Source organism: Episyrphus balteatus, chromosome 1 (assembly GCF_945859705.1).
Source record: "Episyrphus balteatus chromosome 1, idEpiBalt1.1, whole genome shotgun sequence".
In the NCBI taxonomy this organism is placed as follows: Eukaryota; Metazoa; Arthropoda; class Insecta; order Diptera; family Syrphidae; genus Episyrphus; species Episyrphus balteatus.
This window is the reverse complement of record NC_079134.1, coordinates 45,916,130-45,937,301: the sequence shown is the minus strand read 5'-3', so window position 1 is coordinate 45,937,301 and position 21,172 is coordinate 45,916,130. Positions and strand designations below refer to the sequence as shown.

At 30.8% G+C, this 21,172-nt stretch overlaps 2 protein-coding genes across 2 annotated transcripts in view; one reads left to right on the top strand and one right to left on the bottom strand.

The window, feature by feature from the left end:
- Positions 1 to 21,172, top strand: part of LOC129917326 (G-protein coupled receptor Mth2) — a 43,581-nt gene that overhangs the window by 20,833 nt on the left and 1,576 nt on the right. Inside the window, exons 2-4 of the mRNA XM_055997683.1 lie at positions 510 to 697; positions 766 to 1,012; positions 1,076 to 1,154. Coding sequence (XP_055853658.1) covers positions 510 to 697; positions 766 to 1,012; positions 1,076 to 1,154 — 514 coding nt within the window. The remainder of the gene's footprint in view (positions 1 to 509; positions 698 to 765; positions 1,013 to 1,075; positions 1,155 to 21,172) is intronic.
- Positions 2,283 to 8,728, bottom strand: LOC129917342 (phenoloxidase-activating factor 2-like). Its single transcript, XM_055997684.1, has 2 exons — positions 8,356 to 8,728; positions 2,283 to 3,108 (listed from the first exon to the last, which is right to left on the bottom strand). Exons 1-2 carry the CDS (start codon positions 8,515 to 8,517, stop codon positions 2,320 to 2,322), a joined length of 951 nt encoding a protein of 316 aa, XP_055853659.1. The 5' UTR covers positions 8,518 to 8,728; the 3' UTR covers positions 2,283 to 2,319.

The window sequence follows — 21,172 nt, the reverse complement described above, 5'->3', positions numbered from 1 at the left end:
CGAATGAGTCAGGTTTGAAAAAAAAAAAAAATTTGGGGGTGCCAACTTCACATATCCTAACTTTCTCACTCTTTCGGGAACATTTGGCCGTGTTAAATTTGTTGGAAACAATCAAATGCTTGAAGTATATTGAGTAAAAATTTATCTGAATTTTAAACGCTTAGAATTTAGCTCGGTTACTGAAAACTCTGAAATCTCAGGAACCTTAAAAGTTTGATGGTTACAGCTTAAGAGTGATTTGAGTAAAATGCAAACGCATTTAACGAAAGCTACTAAAAGCAAAAGAAGTTTTCTTTTTAGCTAAGCAATTTACTAAAATTGCTTGAATATTTTACTAAATTGTTTAAAATTAGGCGCCATTATCTCTTTTTTGACCTCTATCCACTGTACAATATTATGGAAACTTAGACTAGTGTATTTATGAGTGTTTTCAAAGTTCTCATGCAGACCTAATTTTAACTTTTTTTTCTAAATTTTATTAATTACATAACATTTTCTTTTATAATTAGTTTTTGGCGTCGTTCGGGGCTTGGAATGCAAAAAATTCAGACTTGAAGCTGATCCGGATAATGCTGAAGATGAACACAGTATTAGCGATGATGATGGATCCATTTACTTACAATTTCTTCGAATGAGATTGGAAAACACTCGATATTGTGTTGAAAAAATTCGAAATGCATCTTCAGGACCTCAAAAGGTAAATCCCAAACTTTTTACAATCAACTCAAATAACCTAACATTTATAAATATCTACTTCAATTGCAGCTCTACACTTTTGTTTGTTTTGAAGATATTGGAAAGGATAATTTAAAATTTAGTTTATATTCAATTGGATGTCTAATATCCTGTTTCTTTTACGCCCTAACTCTCCTAGTCTATTTATCTATTTCGAAATTAAGAAATTTGCCTGGAAAAATTCTGATATGCTTGGTAGTAAGCCTCTTCACTGCATATCTGGGGATTGCCTCAACACAGATAAGACAACCCGATGACAAGATATGCTTTGCCTGTGGTAAGCTCTTTGCTTTGCTTTAATGGCTTTGATAACGAGTTTTGTTTTTTTGTTTATTTTCAGCTTTTTGTATTTATTTTAGCTTAATGGCAGCCTTTGCATGGACAAACGTCATGTGCTTTGATATTTGGCAAACGTTTGGGTAAGTTGAGTGTTGAATAAATTTAATTAAGTAAAAGTGGTTGATTAAAAGTTAGAAAGTAGTAATTAAATAACCGATTTATAACCTTCGTAATTAATAGCAGTAATTAAGTTACCAATTTATAACCTTCGTCTTACTGCTAAGCCAAACCTTCCCCTTGTATATATTAACAAAATCAAGTAATTTTATTTTAAAGACCTTAAGATTATAAACAAATTTTATAGAAAACTAATGTCTAGATCCCGCAATCCAGGCAACTTAAATTTTTTCCTTTTAAGTTTATTAACAATCCAACTATGGGCACTGCTTACTGAAGCCAATAAATCTGGTAGCGGTGGGGTCTTAAATCCCCAGGACATAACTCCAACTTGTGCCATTATTCCACTAGATCTACAAAGTGGTTGATTAACTTTAGAAAGTAGTTATTAAATAACCGATTCGTAAACAAAACTTTAACTTGTATACGTTTAATTGAAAATCAATTAACTTTATTCAAAGAACTTAAGATTATAAACAAATTTTATAGAATTTCAATAAAAACTAAGGTCTAGATCCCGCAATCAGGCAGCTTAAATTTTTTCCTTTTAAGTTGATTAACAATCCAACTGTGGGCACTGCTTATTGAAGTCAATACCTCTGGAAGCGGTGGAGTTTTAAATCCCCAGGACATAACTCCAACTTGTGCCATTATTCCACTAGATCCACAAAGTGGTTGATTAAAGTTAGAAGGTAGTAATTAAAAAACCGATTCGTAACCAAAACTTTCCCTTGTATACATTTACTTCAAAATCAAGTATTTTTATTTATAAATTAAGATTATAAACAAATTTTAAAGAATTTCAATTAAAACTAAGGTCTAGATCCCGCAATCAGGCAACTTAAATTTTTTCCTTTTAAGTTGATTAACAATCCAACTGTGGGCACTGCTTATTGAAGTGAAAACCTCTGGGAGCGGTGGAGTTTTAAATCCCCAGGACATAACTCCAACTTGTGCCATTATTCCACTAGATCTACAAAGTGGTTGATTAACTTTAGAAAGTAGTTATTAAATAACCGATTCGTAACCAAAACTTTCCCTTGTATACATTTACTTCAAAATCAAGTATTTTTATTTATAAATTAAGATTATAAACAAATTTTAAAGAATTTCAATTAAAACTAAGGTCTAGATCCCGCAATCAGGCAGCTTAAATTTTTTCCTTTTAAGTTGATTAACAATCCAACTGTGGGCACTGCTTATTGAAGTCAAAACCTCTGGGAGCGGTGGAGTTTTAAATCCCCAGGACATAACTCCAACTTGTGCCATTATTCCACTAGATCCACAAATTGGACACACCAAAGGAGCACCGCCATAAACATCCAGAGCTCCCTTATCAAAGTCTCCCCCTGCACACATGAAACTTTTGTCCAACTCAAACTCTCCACCAAGACCTGTCAGCCTTAGTACTTGCTCACATCTATCTCTTCGAATTGTGCTCATAGCTATTTTTTTGAAATTACAACCAGGTTTGTCCTGAGCTTTTTTCACCCATCCAGTAACAAAACATTGAACATTTGGAGCAATTTTCTGTACAGGTTTTGGTAATAGACAAATTGTTCTAACATGAGGAGAATGATCAAAGCGGGTTTTGAGAAATATCAAAGCAATATCTTTCATTGGCATCGTGATGTTATATTTTTTTTTATTTTGATAGATGACTTGTCTAATTCGACGTTCTTGTTGGAATGTTCCTTCTCCAGCACGAACTTTTAGTTCATTTTTTGTCTTGTTGTATGTACAGTGAGTTGCCGTAAGGACGACTTGGGTATTGATGAGAGAACCAGTGCATTGTTGAATGTTGATGATTTTATCTTTTAGAATGATTTCCTCTTTGAGGATAACAACGGTCCAAAGAGGTTTATCCAATTCTGTTTCATTTATTTTGATGCCTGTTTTACGGCTCATGGAGACATTCTGAAAATAAAGAGTGTTTTTGTTTATTTTAAGTTTTTAAAATCACATTAAAATCCAAATCTTTATTTGTCTTATCCCAGTCTTTATAGTATTTAAAGAAGTCTTATAGAAGTTTTATAGTAGTCTTATAAATGATACAATATATGATTGAAGTGGTGTACCCTGCCCTAGAGAATTTTGTAGCTTTTTTTTTACAACAAAGTTGATTTGTTTACTTTAAATATGAAGTACAATCAGCTGCAAAATGTTGCTAATTTTAAGTATTTGTTGTTAGTCATCATATTATCTCTCACCTCTCAATACAAACACTATCTATTATTTATTAAACAAATTAATGTAAGATCAATACTTATTAGAAATGAGTTATATGTATGTGATTGAAAGTAAATATTTATCTTTCTACATGAATAAACAAAAATAATGACGTGCAGCTAATTCATACAAAACGTATTTTCTTATCCATTAATAAAAATTGAAGTTTGAATTCTTTGGAACTAAAGTATTGAAGAAAAGAATTGAAAAAAACATTAAGTAGACTTCTGGAAGCTCATTGAAAGATAAGTCCATGGATTTCATTTAAATAATGAAATAGAAGTATGTAAATGTAGTTTGAAAATTTTTATATTTTTTTTGTCACTTTAATTTTTTGCTGATTATTATTATAAATAACACGACTTTTTCGCAGCTTTTTAATTTTACAATTCTTAAATTGAAAAAAAAAAAAATAAAAATATATACAGGGTGATTCAGGAGTAATGTGCCAAAAAGCTAGAGCGTGTAGGTTGGGTCGAGACAAGAAAAAAATCGTATGGGAGTGATCTATTCCCCCTCGTTTAGCGGGGATAGGCAATTTGAAAAAAAAACTTAATTTGGAAAAAAAATTATTAAAAATCAACGACTATACCTACAATATGGTGTTATACCTTTTTGTAAAGCCAAAAACCTAGTCTTTTACAAAAATTTTAAATCAAACCTATATATTACTATTAGTCCAGTCAATTTGTATTTACATATAATGAAAAGTTCTAGTGCAGGTAATTGTTTTTTGTGGCAAAATTCTTTCTTCAAAATCCTGCTTTTCAAAGTTTTGTTTTTAAAATTCAGCTATCTGGTACTCATTAGGGCAGGTTCAGAAACGTTAGGGACTAAATATTTAGGTAATTTCTCGGTCTCTGATTGGTCAGCTGTCAAAAAAATCCTTCCAATTTAGGTAATTTTATTGGAAAGCTGACTGGAAAGTTGGGCAAGAAAATTTTCCCTAAAAATTTAGGAAAGTTTTTTTTGTCAACATGACAGCAGATTGTTTTTAATTAAAGAATTAATTTAGCAAAATTAAATTTATTTGTGTGAAAAACGAGTAAAAAGTGCATCATCGGTCATAATAAGTATTATTTTTTTTATTAAAGTAAAGTGAAATTTGATGTCTGCCCCATGCGATCTCTAAAATTCTCAAGTAAATTTCGAAATTTGAAAATAATGGCATATCCAAAGTATTTTATTCAATTTACTCAAAATTCCGTTCAGAAAATGACGTTACCTAAGTATCTAGTCCCTAATATTAAGTGAAAGTGCCCATGATAGTTTCGTCAAAAGCGATTGATTTTTTTTTTTAAACTGTGCATGTTGTTTTGATATTCACTCTTATGAAAACTGCAATTTTCGAAAGAGAACTCGATTCACAATTTTTAAATCAAAGTGCATCATCACATTTTATGGAAAAAAAAAAAAAATAGCAATTGAGAAATGCAGAAGACTAAAATTGAGTTTTTAGAAATAATCACAAATGCTTATAAGTTTTATTTTAAAATTCCAATACATTAAAACCCGCTTAAGAGAAAAACTCGTTAATTTCAAACACTTTTGTCATCCCCAAAAATCTTTTTCCATTTAAAAGGGGTTAGTTTAAGTGAAAAAAAAACCAGCTTAAGTGAAAGACTAACTGTGACATTTTGCCGTTTATCTTAAGCGCATTTGACTGTATTCAATTTTATCGAAGAAAATCTTGCACGTGAAGACGACATTTCATTTAATATTTATTTTAATAAGAAAATTAATTTTGACTTATTTGAAATTCTAAATTTGTATAAATTTCTAGTTAAACATTCTAGCTAAACAAATTAGAAAATTCCTGTGCCCATATTCTGTAACTTTTATCACTGGTGATAAAATATTTGAATGACTTTTAATCTCATCCAAATAAAAGACATTTAGTACCAGATCATACCTAATTTCATTCATAAGTTCTGAATTTGAAAGTAATTTTCTTTAGAAAATGGATTTTAGAAACGTTGAAAAACTTTTATCGCCAGTGGCAAAGTTACAGAACAGGGGTTTTTGATTATGATGCATTGTAATTGTTGCAAATATATTTCAGTGGTTGCAGGCAGACCAGCTATGAATTTCAACTAAAGAGATTGAACTATTATTGGCATTGAAAATAAAACTTATTTTTAGTTTGAGTATGTACAACATTGTGTGTTTTTTTTTTAAGTTTATTGCAAAAGTATTATGACTACAAATCTCTTAAATAATGTTTTTTTTTTTTTTATTTTATGATTTTTTGTAGCTCATAAAAATTCAATTATGAAAGTAATATAATTTTCCTATGTAGGTAGGTATTACTTATTTCAATTTTTATGAGCTAGTTTTCTTTTTTCTGTGATCGATAAGTAGAACAAAAGAAAGAATCTTTACCGGAGTTGCCCTATCCGCATTTACGGATCAAAATGTTGGACGGTTGAACTGAGATGAAGATGCTTGACCACATCAAAATACGAATGACAAAACATGATCGAATTAAAAGACCGAAGATCGGAGCTAGACTTCGTGTTCAAAATATTACATCGCGAAATCTAGATCACAACAAAAACATTACTGTTAAAAAAGGAGCCAAGTTCTCCTATGTTGAAGTTATGCTGGAACAAAAAATACTGAAATGTAAAAGTGTACCTAGTTCTAAAGCTTGACTTTAAATTTGTATAAATAAAATGTTGATTGTTCTCTTGAAAATTTTTCTTTAAATTATCGATTTTTAAAGCTATTTGAAAAATTGCCAAGCAAACAATCAACATTTTATTTATACAAATTTAAAGCCAAGCTTTAGAACTTGGTACACTTTTACATTTCAGTACTTTTTGTGCCAGCATAGCTTCAACATAGGAGAACTTGGCTCCTTTTTTAACAGTAATGTTTTTGTTGTGATTTCACTACTTTTTGCAAGGTATTGCTGTAGAACTTAAAATCTCTATAATTGATGAACACTCAGAGAAAATGGGCAGTTACCACGCCCCTTGTCTAAAATTCTCAAATTTCAATTTTTTCTTTTGTTTAAACTACCAGGTCTACCATTCTTCCAAATTTTAAGGTTCTACGTAAGTTAGAAGTGCTCTATAATATTTGATGAAAATTCAGCAGAAATGGGCGGTTGCCACGCCCCCTATCCAAAATTCTCAAATTTTAAATTTTTTCTTTGGTATAACTTACTAGCTTTACCATTCTACCAAGTTTCAAGATTCTAACAAAATTAAACTTTTTTTTTGTTGCCGAAACAAAAATATACTTTTCTGAAGGTTTTTGGTGTGCTGAACTCGAATCCGAAGTCAAAAAAAATTAATCAGCTCCCGTTTTTTAAATATTACCGTTAGAAAATGCAGTACTTCGGACCTTATTATTTTATATAAGGAAAATTGTTTGAGCATATTTAGTAACGGTTTTTAAAAGAACTATTTTCCACCTTTTTAAATCTGTTTAAATCTTTCCGATATCTTTTTTACTGCTCGAGATATCCTCAGTTGTTTGGTATTTTTATAAATTTTATAACGTCATTATCTCCTTTATGATGTATGAAGCCAAACCCACTTACTTCATTTTATGATATCTCGGGCAATACAAAAGATATTGAAAAGATTTAAACAGGTATCGAAAGATGGAAAACAGTTCTTATAGAAATCGTTACTAAATATGCTCAAACGATTTTCCTTATACATAAGAATAAGGTCCGAAGAACTCAAAAAAACATTTTTTTAGCATTTTCTAAGGGTAATATCTCAAAAACGGGAGCTGATTAGTTGTTTCTGACTTCGGATTCGAGTTCAACACACCGAAAACCTTTAGAAAATTATATTTTTGTTTCGGCAACAAAACCCTTGTAAACCAGTGTAATCAGAAGTGCTCTAAAAAATTTGATAAAATTTAGTGAAAATGGGCGGTTACCACGCCCCCTGGCTAAAATTCTCAATTTTCAAATTTTTCCCTTTGTATAAACCACCAGCTCTATCATTCTACCAAGTTTCAAGATTCTACGATAGTTAGAAGTGCTCTAAAATAATTGATGACAATTCAGCGAATATGGGCGGTTACCACGCCCCCTGAATTGAAAATCTTAAATTTTCGATTTTTTTCTTTGTATGCACCTCAATCCCCATCACTGTGCCAAATTACAAGTTTCTACGATAACTCCATAATTTTGATGATCTGTCAGTGAGTGAATCAGTCAGTCAGTCACAGTCAGTGAGTCAGTTACGGTTTTTGAGATTTTCGAAGCCCTATATCTCAGGAACTACTCATCCTAGGCAGCTGAAATTTCATAAGGAGTTTGTTTTCGACTAGTTCAACAAATGCAGCGAGTTTGAAATTTCTGACATATTTGGTATAGAAGTTGGAGGGGGGTCGAAAATGGCCTGAGTTGTTTCCTGTAAGTAAGGGTGTAGTGCCAAAGTTGCTATAGAACTTGACTGGGCACTACCGTGCCCCTTGATCATGAATGAGACCCCCGTCAAAAAGCCAAGAGCATTAAACATTCTAATAAGCACTCGAAATTAAAAGATATTAAAAAACTTTAGGTAGAACGTAGAAGCAAAGGCTGACTCAGAAATAGAACAATCTAAAACCAAAACAAACCCATTAGTTTTCTGAGATCAATGTTGGGGAACTCCACAATATGTATGGCAAACACGTGCGAATGTTATTATTATACATGATGTAAACATTCTCTCTGCTATTTCATTCTTTCGGTCTAGATTAGAAAATCATGTATAATTTTTATTCGATTGATAGTGCAGACGAAAGCAAAAGCCAATCGTCATCAAAAATGCAAATGACATTTAATATGTAATCGCTTCATTGCTTGCAAACCCAATTCCAAGTAACTATTTAATCTCTATGTTTGTCAATAAATTGAACCTCAATGTAATGTTGCCTTTTTTTGAGAACTGCGAAGTTAAGTCACATATTTGTATAGGTACTCACCAGACATTGTTTTATATTTGATGGTTCTCCGTACAGTATTTTTCGAATCTCAGCATCTTCTTTTTGGTTTTCTGCTGAAACTGCTCCAGATAATTGCATTAATTCCAAAGAACTCCCAAATAAAATTGCCACAAAAACAAACAACACTAATTTTGCCGACATAATTAAAATTTGATTCTAAATTAAAAAAATTGAGTTTAAGCAGTTTATTTATTTAAAAATGATAACAACTTGAATCATTCCTTGTCACAAGGGCAAAACTTTGTTTATTTCAGAACACATTTGAGCGCGCCGCAACTATTATGTATCTTGATCTGTTTACGTCGATCTTCAAACTGCGAATGATCGCAGAATCGAATTGATTGTCGATACTTTGAATTTGAGTGGGCAAACAATCGTTTTCATTTAGGTATTCAGCAACCGACTATCTTCCATCGGTTTTTCCACATGAGGTTGAAATGAGTAAATTACGGAGATAATTCTCAAAATATTGTTTGTTTTGGTTATTGAATAGAAGTAGAGTAGAGTCTAGGTACCAAAATTGTTTGATTACATTAGTACATAATAATGGTGAATGCTGAGGGTAGATAGAAAATACGCATCAGGTATTTCGTGGTATTTATTGCTTAGATACCTTGTCATTTTCAGGTAGATCATTCCAAATTTTGGTTTTTGTGAATTGAAGATATTAGCACATGGTTTCTACAAGAAAAACATAAAATGATGCAAACTCAATACTCCAGGGCTGGATTTAGTAATTTTTAAGTACATTTTAAATTTGTTATTTCGCGATATTATCTTCAATTGATAATAGTGAGGCGGCTTGGGCCACCTTGTATTCCATCCTGTAGGGTAGATACAAGAGCTTTTCTGTGTTGCACCTGCATTGTTGCATGTTATAGGATAGCTAATGAAACCTTTTTATTAATATAATACATGATTTCGAGGTAATTTTTAACGCCCGATCGAATAAAATCAATAGCAATATGCCTCGACCGTCATTTAAAAAGTTGTTGCACTCTTTATAAATAGTCATTTACTTAAAGAACAAAAGCCAAAATATTACCAAGTACTCCTTGAAAATAAGTGGTAGGCTGATGAAATTTTGTATGCACGTTAACTATACCATAGAAAAAAATAATAAAATATGCTCATCAAAATATTTCGGGTTAAAGGGTGTTTTTTTTTTTTTAGTGATAATAAACACTTTTGAAATGGTATCATTGCACCACATGGAAATTTTTTGCATTTTTTTGAACCGCATATATATTTTATACATCGTATGATGTATGGCATGGTGCAATGGTACCATTTCAAAAGTGTTTTTTCTCACTAAAAAAAACACCCTTTAACACGAAATATTTTGATGAGCATATTTTATTATTTTTTTCTATGGTATAGTTAACGTGCATACAAAATTTCATCAGCCTACCACTTATTTTCAAGGAGTACTTGGTAATATTTTGGCTTTTGTTCTTTAAGTAAATGACTATTTATAAAGAGTGCAACAACTTTTTAAATGACGGTCGAGGCATATTGCTATTGGTTTTATTCGATCGGGCGTTAAAAATTACCTCGAAATCATGTATTATATTAATAAAAAGGTTTCATTATCTATACTATGATATGCAACAAATCGAGTGCAACACAGAAAAGCTCTTGTGTCTATCCTCCTGGATGGAATACAAGGTGGCCCAATATCTCAAAATAACTCTTATATTGAGTACTACCAACGATATAAATTTCATGCTTTTATCACAAAGTACACAATGGAGCTCCTTTTTAATGCTAAGCCGCCTCACTATAATAAATAATTATTAAATTATACTTATGAGACTTTGAATTATTGATCTTCATTTGAGTAAATTCCTATTTTACTGTGTTTTTTTACTTTTTTTTTACAATTTTTCAACTTAAAAACATTCAACGCGAAGTGAGGAATTCGCATAAACTACAACTTATTTAAATACATGTTTTTTGACGTGATAGCGTCTTATAAATCAATGAACCATGGCAGCCACCACAAAAAAGTGACGCCATTTTCTCCCGTTCCACTCACGCACTTTCACAGTGCGGCAAAAATTTCAATTCAAAATTAAAAATAAACTATTAGAGATACAAAAATCTTCTATAGCTTATTTGAAAGATAATAAACTAAAGCTTAATCCAAATGAAGGATTTTTAAAAATTCCGTCATTTAATAGGGTAAACAGGGGTAAAACGGAAAGATGAAATTTGGGCTAAATTTTAAACGCGAAGTTGTAGAGAGTTGATTTTTTTTGCTAAAGATAGATGGGACTAATTTAAGTATAACTGCATTTAAGAAAAAATTCTAAAAAATTTTGAAACTAAGCTATAACGTTTTGTTTGAACGTTGTACACGTGTTGGGACTATGACAAAATGATGATTTTTGGTGGGGAAAATTTTTTTTGACAATTCTAAAGGTACCAGGTGAAAGATGAGGGAAAAAAAAATTAGGCGTCTGAAACGGATTTTTTTCAACACTCTGCGTTTCGAAATATGAATTTTTGAAAAACACCTTGTTTTTTAGGGGTATTTTTGGATAGTTTTTGATTTTTAGCTTTTTTTTTTGAGAGTTCAAAAAATCTGAAACTTATGCATACATGTGCAAAGAAATGGAATCGTTTAGAGAGTTTTGACTGAATAACGGAAGAAACAATTAAAAAAAAAACACGTTTTTTGACCTTTTTTAACCGATTTTCATCGTTTTTTTATTTTATGTTTTTTTCTTTAATAGATACAGGAATAAAGTATATAGAGTAATGATAGACCATGGCTACGACTTAATGTGTGTGTTTTTCGTAAACACAATTTTGAGATAACGGTAAAATCAAATTTTAGAATTCAACAGCTTATAACTTTTGACCAGGAGTAGATAGAAATTGTAATATGTAATTTATGAGCATCCTGATACAATTACCTTTTCTTTGGTATATCACACATAACGGTAGACTAACTACAAGCTACAAAATGTTAAATAAAGAAACTTGCGAAAAACCTCAAAACACCAGTGGAGATCTGTTGCCCCCCGAACAGCCACCAGTAATCTCAGTCTGGAAATTCGCCATGGTTATCTTTAAAAAATTCTAACTTCTATTGTAGGCATCTAAGATTCCATAGCGTGAGAACATAAAAATAAATGTTTTTTTTTGTTTTTTTTAATGAAATTTGATCGAGTTCAAAAAACTCTAGCTCTTTTTGTAGATGTCTCATAGACCTGATCGATATATATATATATATTTTGAGCTAAGACAATAAGCTTGCATATTTTTTTTGTAAGCTTTTAAAATTAAAAAATTAATATAATATGAAAATATAAAAAGGTATTTTTTTTAGCTTTTTCTTGTAAATTATGATTGTTTGAAATAATAAGTAAACGCTTCAATTGACTAATTTTAAACAAAAGCACACATACTGTTTTCTGACGACGTTATCACGTAAAATCATCGTCGGTAAACCGGCTTTACAGACAACCTCTTTTTTCCAAAAAATCAATCCGTGTCTTTGAGCGAGCAAAATACTTAATAAATGACTTTTAGCTATATAATAAAAAGTTACCCATCACTACTTGAGTTCTTCATACAGCCGCACCATAATCAAAAAATTCTATACCGCCGCATCACCGCCGGGCCTCGACCAGATGTTTTGTATGGAATTCTGTGAGTTGTTCTTATCTTTTTATATTTGGCTTAGAATGTATACAATATTTTGGAATATTTGCAATTTGATAGAAAACGGATCTAACGACTTTGATTCGGAAGGTTGTAATAATAACAGGAAAATCTATTTATTTTATGCTCCTAAAGCTTTGCCATTTTTTTTTTTTTTTTTTGTAACTGCTATTCAGTTTTTTGCACTGATATTGAATTTTTTTTGTTCTTGTGAGGGTCAGGATCAAGGCAATATGTTCAAAAATTGGAACGATATAACCTTTTAGGATGACAAAATTTTTTGGCCTACTTGCTATAAAAATAAAAAAAAGTGCAAAGTTAAACAAAAAATTAAAGAAATAGCATACAAAATGGTCTAAATTGTGTTTTACTACTATGGTACTTGGTGGTCTTTGTTTTAATTTGTTTTTCATTTAATATGAACAGTTCTACATAAATCCATGAGCAAACGTCTATTTGACATTCATTTAGTAACATTTCTAGGTTATGTACAGTTTTGAAAAAGAAAATTCTATTAATACTTATTCTGCCTGCCATTTTGGAACCACCATTTTGAAAAAATTAAAGTTGGAAGATTTTTTGTAATTCTCATACTAATATGCTTTAGTGTTCCAAATTTCATGACTTTTCGTCAAGAAATGGCCGTGTAAATGATTTTTGACGCCATAAAGCACCAAATGCACCACTGTCCGGCGAGGAGAATGATAAAAAAAAAAAACGATAAAAAAAAAAAAAAAAAATCGTAAAAATAGGAATTTTGCCAAATTTCGACAAATTTCAAAACGCTGTGCGACCGGAAGTCCTTACCCAATTTGAACAATTTTTTTTCTACATAATATTTAGCTCATATAAGAGTTGTTCAAAGCTATTTTATTAAAAAAAAAAAGATGTTAGGGAGGTTATTTTTTGTTGTTGTAAAAATACCATTTTTTAACAAATTTTTTATCCTTTAGAGCCGATGCGCGGGCAGAAGATATTAACTGATTTTGATTATATTTTAACCCCTTCTTAGTCTTCACCATTCACAACTTTTCCGCGGTATTACGATTTGAAATTCGAAAAAAAAAACCAAAAACGACCCACCTTACTGAGTATGTTCAATGAACATTGTTCATTGTGTCATAAATATCTATAAACAATATTCAGAGCTTCAAGATTTAACACACGGTCTGATGTTTAAGATAACTGTTCTATAATTATTTTGATAGAGATAAATAAACAATATTTTTTTTGTATTTTATAACAAACGTTTTTTCTTTGATTTTTTGAAATATTAATTGTTTACTTGTTAGTAGAATAAAAAAAAAAAAAAAACACTAACCGCAAAACTTATTTTATTTTTGTTTGTTTATATTGATAATAAACCATAAACCAAACAAAGTTTTTGTAGGTATAGAAGCTTTTCTATTTCTGGAACAATCGATTTCTATCAAAAATTAGCTTAATTTTATTTGATTACAAAACAATTACCTATAACTATGTGAATCTTAATCTAATTCTTAAATGTTTAACAATACATTCAACAGCTACACTGACGGTCAACAGAATAGGTTCATCTTGTAAACGGCAAGGAAGAGATTTTTGCGTTTAAATAAAGCTTTTCAAAAACCTTTTTGGGAATGCAGTTTCAAAGCATGTCTTTTTTTTGCTAAATATAAAGCAGGAAAAAGGTAGTTGAAAAACCATGTTACGGTAAATGTATATCTTGTTTTGGAATGTTTCTAAAAAAAGGCTTATTTTGATCGGTCAATAGAATAGGTTCACACACTTTAAAGTAAGTTGGGTTCAAAGAAACTTAGATGAGTGGGCGGGTTTTTTGGTGGAGTAAAGTGAGGAGACAGTCCAAGTGCCTTAGTTTCGAAGAAAAAATAAAAATCAAATTGTATACGGAACAAAATTAAGGTGTGTGTAAAATCGAGAAAAAATGAAAAATCGTAGAACCTTGTTAGCAGTTCTTTAAGTAATAAAGAAAACTACAAAAAAAACTGTAATAAAAATATAATACGAGGGGAAAAGATCCTAAAAATAAAAAGAAAAGCGCACTTTACTTATGTTGGTATTCGATTTTTCCGTAATAAAATCTTAAATTAAATCTTCCCCTGCAAGTACTCTTATAGTCTTTGTAGAAATATTGATGAGAAGTGCCCAAACCTAGATCGCATTTAAAACCAATAGGAAACTCCGTTAAAACCTCATAGAATCGAAAAACGTTGAATTTCGATAAGTGTCACATGAGTTAAAAAAGAGATTTGCAGCGTGTGTGTTCTTTCCGAGGATTTAAATAAAATTTGTGTATCTTGGAAGGTTTACATCATTTCAAATTTGATTTAAAGCCACAAGGTGGAAGTAATGGTTATAGTCAATATTCCATATTTTGATAAGACAAGCCTTGATATTCCATCGTCTTGAGTCATTGCAAAATCATGCAAGTTCACTTTCAAAAAGAATTTTTCAAAGTTTAGTGATTTATTTGGAACCTTTAGCCTTTTCCGCAAGATTAAGAGATATTCACAACATCAGAAAAACCGGTAAAATCTCGCACTTTTGTAATAGTCTTTCCACTCTTCGGACCTTTGACTTGTTGGAAAAAGTCGAACATGTCTTGTTCGTGCATTCTATGAGTGAAGATAATAATAATAATAATTTTCGAATAAAATATAATCAAAAAATCCAATCAAAGAAGCCTGAAGAAAGTAAACTTAAATTACATGAAAAAGTTTTACTACCCAAACGTAATGGAGTTTTTGAGATAGTTGTTAATTAAAAGAGTTTTTTTTTTCTAATAAAAATTGCGTTGGTGGTTAATGACCAAAACCCGTAATCCCAAAAAGAAAATCCCCAAAGCCGGAACCCCCAAGACAAACCTGGGTAAAGAAAAAATCTCCAGAAAAAAATCTCAACAAAAAAAACATCTCCGAGAGAAAATCCCAAAATTTCAGTTGCGCAAGTTGGGTATCCTTTTTTATTCCTTCGGTTTTTGTGGGCGCAAAACTCAACTCTTTATCGTTTATAAAGGGTGAACCTATTCTATTGACCGGCAGTGTATCTTCCACTCACTTTCATAACTGTTTAAAGTGAAAGCTTAAATTTTAGCGTGATCCCAATTAAATAAATACAAATTAACAGGGTGTAGCAAACGGTTCCATAAATATCCATTCGCATGAAAGCGATAAAGTGAAAACTATAATCTTTCGATTGTTTTCATGTTTCGTGATTAGATGGTGGAGGTGTTAAATTCTATCTTTTCAAAATGATTACTATCGTCCTGAAAATAATATTGTAGTCATAATAAATATAAGGGGTTGGGTTATGTCCTTGTGAGTGTGAAATGTTTATTACTGAATGAATTATTCTTACTCTATGTCATTCTCGTCCTCCATTAGGATAAAAGAAGTATATTATATTGGCACTAATCGCTGATTGATTGTTCGTTTAATATGTTTCCCATTAAGATTATATGCATGTGGTATTTTATAATACCCTCGTTAGGATAAAAAAAAACTCACCCAATATAAAATTAATATCTATAATTGGAGTAATAAAAAGACCCACCATTGCGACATTATTGTTGTGGGAGGATATATGGAATTAGGAATTAGTGTGCAACATGCTATAATACAAAACTCGCATTACTATCGGGGGAATTTAGCAAGAAATCTAATTTCAGATAATGCTGCGAATGAATCATAATAAGGTACATACTGTTTTATTTCTGAGTAGGAAACAATTTTCATTCATGCAATTGTGTTTTGTTTTAATCAAAATAACATTTGGGGGAAAGTATCCAGCACTGTTTGTTGATAAAAACTGAATCAGCATCATTTAGGAAAATCTAGTGTAATCATTTGATTCAATGAATGTATCGACATTTGGCCGATTTTAAACAGAAAGATAAGTATAAAATTACAGTTTTTCAGACTTTAGGTACTCTTAGAAAATTAGGCTTTTGTAAAACTTAAAAATTTAAATTTAAAGTGCAGATGCAAAAAATTGGAATTTTGAAAAAAAAAATTGGTTTCTTCTCCAAGTTGGTGTTCCGTTTTAAACCGTTTTTTATTTTTTTATCTTTTTCAGATAATAGGCAGTTCTATATTTGTACAAAATTTCAATCAATTTCGTATTCACATGTTTTGAGTTTTTTTTTTAATACATTAGCTGTGTTTTATTTTCTTCGTGATCCAGATCAGATCCAGCTACACATACGCCGCACAGTGTGACAATTCGCACATTTAGCGGGATTTAATTAATAACGCTCACAGATTATAACTTTTCGATGATTTTTTTTTATAGAATTTATATCAAATATATACAAAATGAAATTAAACAACGATTTTGTTAATATTCTTTCATATTTTTAACCAAAAGAGGTTTAATGGGGGTCATTTTTGGGCAAAAGTACGATAACTCATAAGGTGAAGAATTGTAACGAAATCTTGTAGAGGAGGTAAATACAACCATTTTTTACTACAGGAGAGGGGGTCAATTTCCCCCCGTTTAAGAGGGAGGGGAAATTTTCTAAAAAATTACTTAAAATTAAGAAGAAAATATTTAAAAAGATGGCAACACTTACAGTTATGAATGATACCTTTTTCAAAAGCCAACATTTTATACTAACTTCTTATTTTTAAATCAAGTTATTTTGATAAATAGTTTTCGAAGTAACCAATTTCAAAGTCAAAATTTGGGAAAAAAAGTTTTAAAAAACACATAGAACATTATTTTTTAAAGACTGTGGATGTCAATACAAAATTGACTGATAAATCCAACTGCTTCAATTCACTCATTATCAAACACTAAAAACCATAATGTTCCTATGCCTTCTAGTTTTTGAGAAGATTGAAAAATAAGGAAACTACTTTCTTATTAGATTATTATTTTTTGGCTATTTTCCATAACCTTGGCTTTTACAGTGCCACTATCAAAAATGATCTTTAATATTTAACTTTATAAATACTTTCTGGCATACAAAACCAGCTAAAGTTTCTGATATATAGCTTCCTCGTTTCTCTTGCAAATGTTTCAAAGGAATCCCAAGCGCTTCTAAAATAATGTGAAACATTATTCGATTCCTGTAATTTCAGCAGTTTTTTCTTCATCTCTAAAAAATCTTCTGGCCGTGTTGCCATCTAACATCTAGTCTATAAGCGATGTGTAGGCAGGGGCGTACACTCCCTTGGGGCAAGCGGGGTGGTGCCCCGGGGCCCCCGACCGACCCCAGGGCCCCCACTGGAGACAATGCAGGGAAAAAAAACTGTTAGCATAAATTGAGTTACGAAGTAACCAGGGAGACAAATTATGTCATTCAGTGTAATGTATAATTCATTGGTAGCCACACAATATATGTATACATATTATGTATACTGATTTTAAAAAAAGTTACCCCAGGGGCCCCAAAAAAAATAAACTGCTTTTTTAAAAGAAAAAAACTATAATTTTATCTTAGGGCCCCAAAAAAAATTACTTGAAAAATCTTTGCCACCACAAATAATACATTAGGGGCCCCAAAAAAGCAAAAAAATATTATTTGAGGATCTTCAAAAGTGGTTCAAAACAATCAAATGGAAAATTAAATATAAATTCAGGGGCTCCAACATAAATACATCAGGGCCCAAAGTAAAAACATTACGTTATTGATGGCATTCCGAATATTACTTCAGAACAGAGGCCCAATACCTATTAATTCTTGGCTCCAAGAAAATTATATCCTATTTTAGGGGCCTCTAAGCACTTAATTTTGAGGCTCTAAAAATAATTTTTCAGGGGCCCCAAAATAAAAAAAAATATGTCTAATGATGGAAAATAAAATATGTATTTATTACTTCAGAAAAGAGGCCCCAAGAACTATCAATTCTAAGCTAAAAAAATTTTTATTTTAGGGGTCTCTAAATATTTAATTTTGGGGGCCCCTAGTACAAGAGTTAACTACTTTTATGAGAGCCATTTTAAGTAAGTATAGCAAAGTGCATTACGAACATATTAAAACATTAAAATAAATCAAAAATAAATAAGCCATACAAAAAAAAACCTATGGCGTATACGTAATTTTTTTTTAACTAAGGGGCCCCCAAATATCAAAGGGGCCCCAAAATTTCGTCTTACCCCGGGGCCCCGGCGACTCAATGTACGCCACTGTGTGTAGGATACATTCCATAAACCGGATCCAAGAGTGTAGCGGACTTAACCCAAAGGACATTGCTTGTTGGTCCACTTCCTTTTGCGAAAGTTTGGCTGAATGTTCATTTCAGATGGTTTTGCTGCGCAAATGTATCAGGTTTGTAACGAAGGTGTTATAGATGATAAGGGAATTTCATCTAAAACAATTTGTGGCAGTTTAATGATTTCATTTAACCAATCACAATTATTGCTTTCAAAGCGCTCTATGACAACCAGATTTGGCCATTTTTTCGTCAAACCTCAAACATAAAGTTTTGATGGTTCCCTTTATTGACTTATCCATAACGAAGGAAAACACAGAATCGAAGCGCTTAATTTTGATTTTGTAAATCCAAATATCAAAAATTTGTTTTTTCCAAATTCGGTTGGCATCCTCGCAAAAAGACAAAACACATATTCCACATATACAAAGCTTTAAAACAAAAAGGGTCTCAACCTTGATAGTAGAGTAACTAAAGCAAATTATTAGGGAACCCGGCCGAACAGCTCTGATTTTGACGATTTTTTTTTTTCAAACGTAGGTAATTGAAAATACTTTAAAGTCTATAAATTAAAAATTGCCGGTGTTGCCGTATTGTTTTTTAAAATTAAAATTAATTTTTTTTTAACAAAACCATTTTTTTTTTTTTAAATTTCATAAAACAAATGATATCAAAAGATTCTCTAGGTAATTTAAGGAAAATATATAGAAGGCAGTAAGGGACAATCTTCCATCGTTTAAGCGATAAATGCAATTTTCTAACATTCTGACCTCAAACACAAAAAAATATTTTGATCACAACGGCAACACCTACAATTTTTTAAAATGAATTTTTAAAAAGCCAGAAGCTCATTCTTTTCTCTTAAATTTAAATCCACTAAATTTAATCAAGACTTTTTGAAAAAATGGTCCTCAAACTCAGAATTAAAAAAAAAAATGTTATTAGAAAAATTTAAAATTACTTTTTTCCAAACTTTTTCTAATAAAATATGAATTTATTTAAAAAAAATTTTTGGCCATAAATATTATCAGTTGAATTTCGAAGCAAAAAAGGTAAAATATATCACACTTTTGAAAAAAATATGAAAAATTACTTCAATTTCAATACTTTTTTTTTATTAAAACTGAATTTTTGCATTGAAATAATTAATTTTCTCAAAGACTGTGGTAAATAGGAACTTTAAATTTTTGCTATTTAACTTTCAACAGTAAGGGTTATTAAATGATTAAAAAATAATTTTATGTTTAGATGTTGAACTTTAAAAAAAAAATAAGTTACATTTTTTTTCAAAACTTTTATTAAAAAAGTTCTTCGAAAATGAAATACTTTTTAGTTTTTTTTCATAAACCGTAATAGATATTGGAATTTCCTTTTATAATTTGAAATCATAATAAATGCGGCCAAAAAAAATAAAAAAATAAATGCATTTTATATTACGACCAAATTTAAAAAACGACGTGTTAAAATTTTTTCAATAATTTTTTTTTTCAAAAATCTGAGTTCAATTACCATTCTTTCAAAAGCCGTTCATTCAATTAACTTAATTTTAATTTTACATATATGACTAAGCTTCTAGCTTTTAAAAAATGTATATTTGAATATTGTAGGTGTTGCCGTTGTGTTCAAATATTTTTTTTTGTGTTTGAAGTCAATTAATAAGAAAATTGCATCTATCGCTTGAACTATGGAAGATTGTCCCTCACTCCCATATATTTTTTTTCCTTGAATTTCCTAGACAATATTTTGGCATCAATTAATTTATGAAATTTAAGAAAAATTTTGGAAAAAAAAAATCACAAAAATCACAAAAATCTTCAATAAAATTTAAAAAATCAAAACGGCAACACCTGCAATTTTTAATCTATAGACTTTAAAGTATTTTTAATTACCGACGTTTGAAAAAAAAGATCATCAAAATCTAAGCTGTTCGGCCGGGTTCCCTAATATTGCCAATTTTTGAGCTTTAGTTACTCCACTTTGAAAAACACTGTAAAATTATACTTTCTGTCTAATAAACACATTAAACAGATAGTTTTTTCACTAATTTTTTGCTTCCAAGCACCCCCGTTTTTTATGACAACACTTTATAAAAAAAAACTTAAGTTTTAAATCACAAATATTATACTAATTATAAAAAAAATAAACTTTTCCTTTAAACCTCACGAACCACTTGCAACAGAAGCTAATCCATCAGACCATCCTCCTAAAAATTATCCAAATTTTAATTTCTAAGGTAATTTTTTGTTGTTGTGCTTAGTATCAACTCATAAAAATGTGCACAGTCATTGAGGGGGAGGTTTAGGCTTTAAGAGAAACTGGTTTTTGTTTACATTCATGTATGTTGTTTTTTTATTTAAATCCCGCTAAATGTGCGAATTGTCACACTGTGCGCCGGCCCAGAATTATAAGGTTCTAAGCGCCATTTTTACAAAAAATGAGTTATGGGTAGGATGTAAATCTGGAACCTTACTAAAAAGAGAACATTTTGCTCTCGAGCCGTCAAAAAAAGAGGACTTTTAAGAAAAAAAAAAAGAGAACAAAAAAGAGATCAATTGATACAAAAATCAACGTAATATAAACAATCCTAAGCAGTTACTTATAAGTAGGGGACCTAAAATACAGGACCAACTGATCAAACAGGACTTACTTTTAAAACGATACAAAATTTGAGAATTACACTCAGCCGACGACAATATAAAATACCACAAAACACCAGCGGAGATCTGTTGCCGATGACTAGCCAGTAGCCACCAGTGTAGGATGTACTCGTTTTGGACTCGTTTTGCACGCGTTTCAGAAGCGTTTTGGACGCGTTTCGAACGCATTTCAGATGCGTTCTGAACGCGCTTGGGACGCGTTTCAGATGCGTTTTGAACGCGTTTTAGACGCATTTTGGTCGCGTTTTAGGCGCGTTTCGGATGAGTTTTGGTGCGTTTCAGATGCTTCCGAAACGCTTCCAAAACGCGTCC

Excerpts from the sequence above, each read along its gene's own strand:
- LOC129917342 (XM_055997684.1), bottom strand. The coding sequence starts at position 8,517 with ATGTCGGCAAAATTAGTGTTGTTTGTTTTTGTGGCAATTTTATTTGGG. Across the intron at positions 3,109-8,355 it reads CAAATATAAAACAATGTCTG|AATGTCTCCATGAGCCGTAA; the intron begins GTGAGTACCTAT and ends CTTTATTTTCAG.